The sequence below is a fragment of the Gadus macrocephalus genome, chromosome 1 (assembly GCF_031168955.1).
Source record: "Gadus macrocephalus chromosome 1, ASM3116895v1".
NCBI lineage: Eukaryota > Metazoa > Chordata > Actinopteri > Gadiformes > Gadidae > Gadus > Gadus macrocephalus.
Window position 1 is genome coordinate 11,754,083 of NC_082382.1, and position 12,344 is coordinate 11,766,426.

General features: G+C 41.2%; 1 protein-coding gene across 3 annotated transcripts; it reads right to left on the minus strand.

Moving 5' to 3' along the window:
- Positions 1 to 2,640: 2,640 nt before the first annotated feature.
- On the minus strand, positions 2,641 to 12,041 carry zgc:113278 (Translocating chain-associated membrane protein 1-like 1-like). 3 transcript variants are annotated; one of them, XM_060039786.1, is made up of 12 exons: positions 11,655 to 12,041; positions 10,659 to 10,719; positions 10,396 to 10,514; positions 9,911 to 10,027; positions 9,755 to 9,813; positions 9,257 to 9,341; positions 8,844 to 8,914; positions 8,251 to 8,355; positions 8,012 to 8,155; positions 7,132 to 7,292; positions 6,818 to 6,916; positions 2,641 to 4,497 (listed from the first exon to the last, which is right to left on the minus strand). In XM_060039786.1, exons 1-11 carry the CDS (start codon positions 11,772 to 11,774, stop codon positions 6,843 to 6,845), a joined length of 1,116 nt encoding a protein of 371 aa, XP_059895769.1. In that variant the 5' UTR covers positions 11,775 to 12,041; the 3' UTR covers positions 2,641 to 4,497; positions 6,818 to 6,842. The 3 variants fall into 3 exon arrangements, with proteins under 3 accessions (XP_059895769.1, XP_059895856.1, XP_059895683.1); XM_060039873.1 differs by having other exon boundaries at positions 2,641 to 6,916; positions 9,266 to 9,341; XM_060039700.1 differs by having other exon boundaries at positions 2,641 to 6,916.
- Positions 12,042 to 12,344: the final 303 nt, after the last annotated feature.

The window sequence follows — 12,344 nt, forward strand, 5'->3', positions numbered from 1 at the left end:
CACACACACACACACACACACACACACACACACACACACACACACACACACACACACACACACACACACACACACACGCTCTGGTAGAGCTAATTGTTGGCTATTAGCTTGTGAGACTTGGATTACATGTCTTATTAAATACAGAATTTCAAATGAGCTTTGTTAAATAAGAAAGTACTCCCCTTTTAATGAAGGTAATTTATATGGAAATTGCACATAATACTGATGATACAGAGAGATTCAAGCTCATTGGACGAAGGGCTGGAATCCAAAACAGTGGGATCCAGAGTTTCCATAGTCGGTCAATTGACTTGGGTTCGGAAACTCAAATGTACTTTTTTTATTTTACACAGACGCACAGTTACGGCTGCTAATGTTCCGTACCTAAACAGACACACAGAGAAACATACAGAGCCAGGGACACAGAGAGTGACACACCCACACAGAGAGACAGAGTGAGAAAGAGAGAGACATACACACAGAGAGAGAGAGAGAGAGAGAGAGAGAGAGAGAGAGAGAGAGAGAGAGAGAGAGAGAGAGAGAGAGAGAGAGAGAGAGAGAGAGAGAGAGAGAGAGAGAGAGAGAGAGAGAGAGAGAGAGAGAGAGAGAGAGAGAGAGAGAGAGAGAGAGAGAGAGAGAGAGAGAGAGAGAGAGAGAGAGAGAGAGAGAATCTGTATTGACTGGTTTTCACTGATCCACCATGCTGGTTTGATTCGCCCCAAGAAGAAGACATTAAACTAACAGGATGCATTGATTTGCTTAGAGGTTGCAGGTGTTTCTTTGTCTGTCTCCGTCTACCATATGCTCTCCTGTTTGTATCTGTTCTAGATCAGATGACGCAGAACCCTTTGGTGCGATCCTAATCCTATCTCACCCTAATTTGATCAAGTGTATTTTGACCTACATGTTCCTTATCTCTAAATCACCAAGTACAGCTTCTACATTATTTTTGAGCGTGAATGTTGTTTTTTCAGAATTATTATTTATTATTGTGAATTATCTGAATACAATTTGTCACTGCAGCCTTGCCGGTTGCTCCCAGGTACTAAAAGCGCGACGCTACCCCCTGGTGGCAGGGATTTGTGTGAAGTCTTGTAAGTATTAATAAGTATTAACTCATTTTCATATTGAATATTACATTTTTGCTATAAACTGGTCATGATAATCGTGTGATCATATAACAATGTTTTCACATGGGTGGTAAATAAAATATCACCAATGCCTCTGGAAGTCGAAGTTTTCAGTTGAAAAGGTACATTTCTGACACTGCCTCAAACTATTGCCAGCACTCTCCATGTATTATCATGTTGTGCCATAAATCCCTTGAGGGAAATAAACCTAAATATACAGATTCATGCAGGATTTCACATCAAGGCGTTTGTATATCCCACAAATACTTTATTGATACACGTAACAAAAGATAACAAAAAAAAACAATAGAACCAACAAGAATTTTGCATACATACCATCAAAGCATTCAAAAAACAAAACATCTACAAAGCTTCAACCTAAAATAAAAATAAAGACTGTATGACAACGAATATTCATCCATTCTGCAAAGCAGTCTGGGTTAAATATGTTTAGGATAAGACAACCGCTCACCGCCTCTTCAATAGGTTACCAGAATAACTATGAGGAGGGACCTAATGCAGAAATGGATTTTGAATTCATGACTGCAGGTGAATAAATAAATATGGGTAAGTCAACCCAACTTGACAGTGCTTTGACGTGACATGCACTACACATGTATTATACAACCAGTGCATTTGTGTGCTGTGGCGGCTCATCAACTGTGTGTGTGTGTGTGTGTGTGTGTGTGTGTGTGTGTGTGTGTGCTGTACGAGCCAATACACAAGATTTCTTAAATGTTTTTTCTCTACTTTTCAACTTGAATTAAACAAGATAAAGTTGAGATTTGAAGAGGACTATCGATATTTATCTTATAAACGCTAGTTTCCCACCTGCAGTGTCGTGTTGAGTCTCATCCGTTTCTTTGTAACTTTGTTGAATAATACCTTCACCAAGCTAAATAAATGTCTACAAAGCAATGTGCACCAAACATCAACAGGTCCGCAAGCTTCGTTATATATAAAATACTGTCTCCAAACAAATATCCACACATACTGAACAACAGTATTTTTCCCCCTTTATAAAAATAGTTAAAAAATCTGACACATTTGTAATACAGTGTAGGGTTGAGTCAACTTCTCCATTAAATTTAGACAGACTGGTCGGTCGGTCCTTATTCCCCTTCGATGCCACACTGCTATACACAGACCCAGGGCTTCCATGATACTGGACCCCCGATAAAAACTAAATCCTAAACCTTCTGTCTTAATACTGAAATCACTTTGGTCCAAACTCTCTCAACTGTGCAGAGCATTGGGTCATGCCAACTTAGGACTTTACGTGCACAGTGGTTAGGAAAGTAGAGTACTTGACCCACATAAAAAAAGAAATAAAAAAAAAGAAAGAACGGGGCATGGGGTAAAACATTTCGTAGCAATGACAGGATCACTGGCCAAGGTCAACAGGAGTGGCTGAAGATTCCTCCCATCCAAATTCACTATTTGGCAAACAAGAAATCAGAGTCTCTCCCATAGGACACTGACACGGTGCATACTTTACACACACACACACACACACACACACACACACACACACACACACACACACACACACACACACACACACACACACACACACACACACACACACACACACACACACACACACACACTTATAATAATTAACCAATATCTTACAGCAAACATCTAGCCTTTATTTAGAGTATAATTTTTGTTGTTGTTTGGTATTTGAGACCAGGCCAAAATAAATAATAAAATCTGATTTTTCAATGCCGTCAACAGTGTGAGCCTATCAGCGAAGCGTGAAGTTTGATGCGATGCACACGGGTAACAGTGTTTTAACAAGACACGCAGGAATTATACTCATCTTCTGCACTCAGAACACTCATCTCTCAAGGCCATGAAACAAACACATTAAGCATAACGAGACAAGCTGTAGTAACACACACACACACACACACACACACACACACACACACACACACACACACACACACACACACACACACACACACACACACACACACACACACACACACACACACACACACACACACACCAACAACATAAAGTTAACTTTTCCCCTGATACACAAAATACAAATAAAAAGTCCATATGAGAAGGCAAATTAAATACAATTCTCTTATTTCATTTAACTTGTGTTGTGGAGCACTGATATGGTAAGGACACTTGAAGAAGAATCATGTGGTCTAAATAAAACCCAACTGTGGCTGTTGTGGCAGACCCCCACTTGCTCCCCCGTGGTCCGAGGTCCTCCTCCTTTTTAGCCGGGGGGGCCGGGCAAAGGAGATTCTCACCGACCAAGTGTCCTGTTTCAGGTCCCAAGTTTTTTACGCAAAATATTCAAGAGGCTGAGGGTAAAAAAAAAACTACAAACTGCCGTCAATCACCCCCCATAAACAATGGACTGGTAGAAAGGTTCAACCAAACACTGAAGCGAATGATTGAAACAGACGAACACATGGGAAGATATTATTCTAAATCGTGAATGCCCACATGGTTGAATATGATCATGGATAAATCTCATCTGGCAAAGTGGAAGGCTCTGAGAATTTCCTCTGTCGGTGTCTTATGCTCCCCAGAGACCAACGGCCTCATCTGCTGTCAAGAGCAGTCTCTTCCAGAGCCTGATGGATGGGGAATGTGTCAAAACAAGAGAGGATTTGTGTGACTGAAATGTAGACAGCGCTAAGGTGATGGGGCTCATACCCGAGAGTGAGTGTAAACTCCTGGCTTATCAGTATGAAGAATTAGAAAGGTGGAAATGGCTCTGCTGAATTTCAAGGTCCGGCCACCTGGCTGTCACAAGGCCCGTCAGGTCTACCACATGAATTGATTGAAACAGTGGTATGTACCCAAATACCCTCCCCTGTATACATCCATCATCCAAATCCTCCAAAAGGAAGGGCTTCCAAAGCAAAGGAGTAGTTCTCAAACCCTATCTGTCGGCCTATTTAACCAAATACCACAGGAAGACAAGTCTAGCTGCAGCCATCTTGTTCCAAGTGAACCACCCATAATAAAAGAAGTAAAGGTTGAGGCTTCAGTGGAACTCTTGTCTGAACAGAAAGAGGATAGTGAAATCATCAGAGTCCTCTTCGAAATGACCCGAAAATGTGAACTCTAAAAAACAGAGTCTTCTTTTCTGTTGTTCTACTTTAAGATGACTGGTTTGGTTTGTTGGATGAGGACTGTGTGAAGTGAAAACGCCCTCAGACTGCATGGTGGTGCTGTGATTCTGTGAGTGTATGTGGAGCTCCAGAGGGAGGCAATCCAATGGACAGTGAGCCCATAGACTGTGGAAAGAAGACACTACACAGAACAGGCCAGAAACCATTGCTCCCTAGGCATCATCATGGACCTGCCCTTCGAGAGCAAGCAGAATTCCCTGGAGCGGGAAGAACCTGAGTTTAGTTGCGTCCCCTCAGCATTGATATTTACACTGAAATACTTTGTGTTACACTGCCTCCTTTGTGCCTGGGTCGTATTATATCAATCACCTAGTACACCTCTCTCAAGGTGCCCAACACTATCAACTATGGTCTTTGCTGGTTGTAGTGGTTTTTAAAAAGCATGTCAAATAATATTCCCCAGATCCATATTGAAATCTGACTTGAATTCTTGCAGCAGTTTTAAAAAGGCCACCTAACACGTTAGTACGTATGAAACACAAACAGCAGTACTAACCTAACCAGCAAGAAACACGCTTTTACACCTCATGCACTGACTCATTGACAAAAATACACTTACTCACAGCCCACCAGTAATCCTGAGCACATTTCCCACAATGGCATCACAAGGATTGAACTGTATGCATGCTATACAGCGCAACATGCTACATAGCAGCTTCCACTTGGTAGCCTCCATTACCTTGATAATACTGTTGATTGCCAGGCGAGTAGCAAACAAAAACAAAAAACAATTAATGCCCTCAATCCCATGAAAAGTATGGACTTCATATGGCATTACCAAGAACGAAAGTGGATGTAAATAATGCACTATAGACCTCACTTTAGCTATCTACATGTTATTTTCAGTTAAATACTACAGTGATTTTTCAAAAAGCAAGGAGTCATTTTTTTTTTCAAACAGAGCTAGTGGTGATCTTTGCAGGTATTAACCTTAATAAGGGGATGTTTTTACATGAGTTAATATAACATTTTAATTTCAGCCATTAATTTTGTAATAAATATTTGAAATTATGCATACATGTACACAGCCCATACATACTTTCAGCCCATACATACAATCTAATAAAAATTTAAAGATGGGTCACGTTAATCCCTCTCCCCATTGAAAACAATACCCTCTGTGTTTTTTCTTTACTGATCAAATTGATTCCGAGCAGGAAGATATCTCCGGTTTGATTGAGCCTGGCTGGCTGGGTTTCTTTAGACACATAGCCATCATTTCAAATAATTTTGAATGAAGGTGATGGCCGAAATTAAAATTGTAGGTTTCTTAACCCAGAAAATAAAGTATAATACACTGCCCTGAAGTCAAATACCATGATGTAAGGACAATTCATCAACGGTGTATCGTTGGAGATTTGACATGTCGTGTCAAAATGTCACGAAAGTGTCAACACTTACTTGGAACAATGGAAATGACTCACTGTTATATTAAGCCCCTTTCACACATAGTTCCAGGTAAATTACTAGGATAACATTGCAGGCACCGCTAGTGATTTACCTAGCAAACTAGCAACGCTGGAAAAGATGGGCCCAGGGACACTCCAGCAGATGGCGGTAATTCCATCTGTGGAAGCCAGTGGAAGCCAGATGGCGTGTTTATGGTGGTCGAGGAGCTGGTTTTTTCCCATTGCCAATGTTGCTATTAACTTGTTTGCGAGACAATTAATGTTTTTGTGAATTATTTCAATCAGAAACGCGCGTTGGATACAATTAAAGGGATATCAAAAGAGCGTTGGGTGCATTGGCGGTTTAAGATAACAGTAGATAGATACGTACGTGAAATGCGTCATCAGCGGAGTCTTTGGTTCAAACTTGTCCTACCTCACACCGACATAACTTCACGTGCCTCTCCCGGCAAGGTCACTGCTTCAGTCACAACACAGCCGTACCGGCTGGCAAATGGCTAGGGCAGATATCCTGGAATATCGATCCCTGTTCCCATTGACACATGAACCCATGCAGGAAATGTTCAGGAACATTGCAGGGTAACAATGCATGTGTGAAAGGGTCTTTACCCAACAGCCAATGTTCAGACACTTACTTACTGAGCCCCGCCCACCATGTTAGAGCATCGAAGCCAGACTGGACAGTAGCCCCCCCCCTCATCACATCTCTACTAGTCTTGGGGAGTCAGAAATACCTTCAATTGATTACAAAAAAAATGTAGTATAAATAATTGATTACATATGTATTGTAATCCCACCATTCAAGGCGGCATAGTCATCTCTGGCTCCGCAAGACTACATCAACAGAGACCTCAAATGAAGATCATGATATGGACCATATCTAACGCACCTAAATGTATGGATACTGAGAAGGATCAGGTAGGTGGGAGATGGTAGTTGAGTGTGATTAAACGGTTGTTGTTGTGAAGTCACAACATGGAACCTGAAGCAGTAAGAAGCTATAATATCTCTAGAGTGCATCCTGATAGTGGATCGTTGAACTGTGTACCGATAATAGGTCCCGATAGCGTGTCACCACCACATCCGCCACATACACACCCATACATACACACAACCACCGCTCCTCTGTCTCCCTATGACGCTTTGGCTTTTCTGGCCCGCGGTGATGTCCTGTCGTCTGACTTCACGATGCCGTTAGTAGCGCCACCTATGGAGACGAGGGGGAAACACAAATATCACACATCTTTGAAAAAGAGCGGAGATAGGCCACACAATTATTTTGGTGGTGTAGTACGGGACATGGCCATGGCGATAATAAATAATTCTGAATATAGGTGGTAGAAAATAAATGAAAGAATGCCTTGTTATGTTTAAGAGGACGGTGATTGAGAGTGGAGGGACGGAGGGTCCTAGCAGACTCACCCCTCGCCGGCTCCCTCTTGTAAGGCTTGCTCTTGGGACTGGTTGTCTTCTTCTTGGACCCCTGGTTCTGACTGTGCTCCCTCCACTTTTTCAGCTGAAAGTTTATAAATTTCCACATCATCCAGGCCTGTGTGAGGCAAATCGCAGCCAGGCAGGTCATCCTACGGGAAGAAAAAAAGGTGCCAAATGTCCACCGACGTTTCGAACCAAAGTTCAAATTAAAATTAAAAATGCAATTAAAATCACACCGACGGTCGGCCAGATTAAGCCGACGTGTGGCCAAGCAAAAGAGCAGTGTTCGAAATCGTTCCCTATCACGGATATTTTTTTTGTGGTGGTGTTCAAATATTGAGTATATATATACACAAAGAAATACCCAGAATTTGAGTGTATAAAAAAATACCGATGTACATACGATGTTCCCTACATGTTACTCCCGTATACCACAATGCAATGCGGCCGTGGTTTTCCGGAGAAGAAGAAGCTGAATAACCGCAAAAACAAATACATTTAATGATGTAGTCTCCGGCTTTTGTTTAGAAATGTCAACAATTTATTTGGGATTTAACAAAGAAAATGTAAAATTCAAAATTAATAAAAAAAACCTTGATCAAGGAAATGTAACATTCAACATCAATACAACCTCCAGCTTTCTTCGTGAGTGCCCGGTTTGTTTACATGATGTGGGCGCATCTGTCTGTGTCACCCAAATACCCGGCGCATTTACTGACGCAAATGACGTTTAGCAATGTTCAGCGTAGTGTCCGAAATCTCGTTTGTTTTTTCACTATATAGTGCACTATATCATGAACACTATGTGGGGAATAGTGAGTGAGTGAATAGGGAACGACTTCGAACACAGCTAAGGAATGAAACCTACCTGATGGTGAGCACATTGAAGTTCCCTTCAGCCAGAGAGAAGCCCTGGTTGTCCGTGCGGGGGAGCCCAAATCCAAACGTCAGAACCGAGACGGTGAGGGTGAGCAGACGGGCAATCACGAACAGCAGCGCCCATAAGGTGAATCTGAAAGCACAGGATAGATAGTGTAAAGCTGAATGCAATGATCCATCGGACAGCAACGGACCCAATCGTATTGAAGGTGGGGTGGAAGTACAAACCCCTTCTGCTTGTTCTCGTCACTGAAGTAGAAGAGACGCGAGGCGTGAAACAGGAGCTCCACCAGGTAGTGAGGCACCAGCAGCACCAGGCCCAGTCGATGGAGGCTGCACACACACACACACACACACACACACACACACACACACACACACACACACACACACACACACACACACACACACACACACACACACACACACACACACACACACACACACACACACACACACACACACACAGAGTGAGAACATTAGCTGAGGTCAACCCAGAGTCCAAGGGAACAAAGTAATTTGTCCGTGGTATTTTTAGTTTCTGAAGTGAGGAGATGAGCTGAGAGGACGTGATTAAATAATCACAAAGTCAGTGGTGGGGGATAAAGATACTGCCTGGGCTCCATCTTACTTTCAGAGCGATGTATTCACTTCAAACGAAGGACACGTTGCACTTGCATTATTCCATAGGAATGTGTTTTACAGACATAATTACTGTCTAACTATTATCCAGACAATTCAAATAGTGTAAATAACAACAATGCAATAGAAAATAATAATAATGCCGTCTCATGGCTCATACGCCTTGAGGGGTGACTCACTTTAAGACATAGGCACCAGTGATGTGGACAACATAAAGGCAAATGTAGTAGAGTTGGCGAGGGATGTCCTCCTGCAATACAATAGAGAATTGATAATAAAAGGATTATCTAAAGATATCACACAGCTATTCACAGCTAAAGACAGTTGTTCAGCGTTTTACTTACACCCTGGTACGAAAACATAATATGCTATTTGAGAACTGTGAACCATTTACAATAGATCACGGTAAACATAACACCTTAATAAGCTCAAGCAAAAAACAAATACACTCAGTATTCTGAGACACTTTGGATAAAGCAACCGCTGAGGATTGTGTTACCTAATTAAATCGATCAATGTAAAAGGCACTACAGCGTTACACATCATTTGCATTGTTTGGGGTATTTGGATTTGATTTACAAACGAACATTACCTTTCGTACTTTTTGAAAGTATAGTTCAGGAAGTGCGTGTAGCCAATAGGCAATTTGGCAAATGTAGAAGAACTTCACCTGAAAGCTGTCAAGGAGATACATTCTTAGATAGTCATACCACTAAACACAATAACATATACATAACACATATTGTCTACAAAAAAAGCCAAACAAAACAATATGACAACAGCAACCTGTGAGAGCAGATGATAAAGCGTAACGCATATATGACATTTTAAAAGATGATAAACAACATCAATGAGGCTAAAGCTTCGCCATATATCTGTGCTCCGTTGGGTCTTTAAATCTCTTGATGCGGGCGCCTTCATACACATGGGCAGTAGCTCAGCAGACAGAGCACCTGTTCGCTCGCTAGAGTGCTGTTAAGTTGTTGCTCTACATCAGATAAATCTGCATAAAAATGTCAAAGTGCGTTGAAGAGTAGTAGTAGCATCTTAAGAAAGGCTCTGGGCGTTCGTCTCTTGAGGTCCAACTTACCCCATGTGGGTGTGTGGGTAACCTTCCCACAAGAAGGTGGGATTTGTGGCAAACTCCGCCTGGAGAAAAAGAAAAAGAAAAGAGACAACAGCATGAATACTACATATGTCATTGTGCCTCACTGGGTTTCCAGTGGTGTCAGCTGGGTCCTCTTACTGCCGTCAGGATGCTGCAGCCCCACGCGAAGGAGAACAGGTAGAAGGCAGCCAGCTGTCCAGATTCATTAAACTTGCTGTGCTTGGTCTTTGAGAGGTGTAACCTCCGGTTCATTTTCTTGAATTGAAAAGAGGGGAGACATTAGGGGAGTGCATTCCTTAAAGAATAATAATATCAATGCAGAGCAAATATATTCCCACACGGTTCGATCAATACATGTTATCTCTTACGAATGCATTTTACTTGCCAATTAAATTGAACTATCCAAACCCTCTTATCAAGTTGAGAGTACAGTAGACCATGCATTCACTTAAAAAGTATGTTTCAATTTGTAAGACTAAATGCTATATTGATTAGACTGGGCGAACATGTGGCTAAACGACAGAAGTTACTTGTCACTCTGCCTGGATTAGATTCACTCTTGCTACAAACACACACTAAAAAAACTAAACAAATGTGCATTTTGTATTTGAAATTATACATACGTCGAGAATATATTCTTGTATCAAGGCATGCAGTATGACTGCAATGAGCAGGTAAAAGACAACTGTAGCTGCATCTTTGGGGCCATACTGGTAAAAGTTCACTGGCTCCTTCTTTCCCTCTATTCCAAAAATGAATAAAAACACAAAAAAAGGATTGTTAAACAGTGGTTCACAAAACGAGGGACTCTTCAATAAATTACAGAAGTATCCTGCCACAATGTTAATGCCTGAATAAAGCAATAAGATCCAACATGATCCCTCACCTAGAACTTGTGTAACATTATACTGGACCGTAATGAACATGATCGCAAACTTGGCTGTCACCTGTAACAAAAAGAAAGTCAGAAACAATTCATTGCAGACACTAAAAGGGGGTATCACATTAACAGCTCCATTACAATGATATAGCTTATTATAGAATAATTAAGAGGGTCAATAGCAGTTCATGTAATTTTATTCACATTTATGAATTACAATGGATGAATACAATGTGGCAGTACATTTTTGAATAACAAAGGTATTATGGTAATATATTTACGATTTTTTTTTATTATTATCATATTATTATGTATTATTATTAGACATAGCAATGACCAGCAGCTGCACACTCATTAGGGTATACTTTCATTTGAGTTAAAGTGATGTGAAATCAGTGTACTTGGAACATTTAGACGTGCTAAGCCTCTATCATGTAATGTTGAATGAGTTACAAATTAAACAGTCCACAAGATTGCCAGTGGCTTCTGTGCTGCAGCAGGTTTCATGCAAGTCTTTGATCATTTATTTTTTTTAACTCAATAGCTGACATGAAGATGACCTACAGACATGACAGGGGAAAGAAACGACAGCACCATGCCTCTTGTTGCCATGTCAGCTAGCTAGAAGTGGCTGGTACCCACAGATATATTGGTGCACCTGGCCGCTAATAAACAGTGCATAGGATGAGAGAATGTCATCAATTGTATCGTTATCCCGGTCTGCTAATACTCCACTTCCGGTCACTTACTTCCTAAGAGCTGTGTACGCTAGTTAAGTCTCCGGAGCGAGAATAATAAGAACATGTCATAACAAGCAACGACATGCAGAAAAAATGCTTTTCGTTGGATGATTAATTTGACAAAGCAATGTCCGAAACATGCTGGTTAAACGTAAATCTCTCAATCGAAGTCCCACCCCCTCTCTCTCTTGCCCACAACGCCAATTTTGAGCAGCCCGTTACAGGCGTTCAGTCGTGAGATGAGAACGAGGTTAAACAGTACCTCAAACATCAGACCAAGCAGGATGACCATGGCCAAGCAAGAAACCATGTCGGCGTGGTTCTGGATCACAAACTCATGGCTCAGAACCGGTGGGCTCTTGTTCTTCTTGCGGAAACCCATCTTAGCGGCACACTTCTATCTTCCTCTGGAGCTTTGAACCAACGTCGGCGTCTGGTGGTCTAGCTAGCTGTTCCTACAACGCTGTCTTAAACAAATTATCCTTTTGACTGCTGCTTTCTGAAATGCAATAAATGAAGAAAATGTTCTGCGGATAAAAATAATCTAGTAGCTGCATCGAGCTAGTAGTACGAGTATCCCAAAACACCCACTTTTCCGGGCAGGTCTCGATGACGCGCCCTCCCTCTCCAGAACCAGAACCCATTCATGATGAACTGCCCATCATTGATGACACTTATTGGGACTCTTTTTTAGAATGGCATTTTTGGGGGGATTATCGAATATGATACTCAATTGTTTTGTCAATTTTTTTTATTCTAATGTCCCAGCCTCCTTTTTTTGTTTATATTTTTGGTGTATTTACCCTCTGTTATTGTGTTTTGGAATGTCTCTTTTTTGTATATTGTGTACTATAATTATTTCATATGTTATTCGTCAATGCTTTTCATGTGAAAACTCGAATTTGTTTGGATTTTTTATTTGCAAAATTAAAAAAAGGAAAAACATTAAATT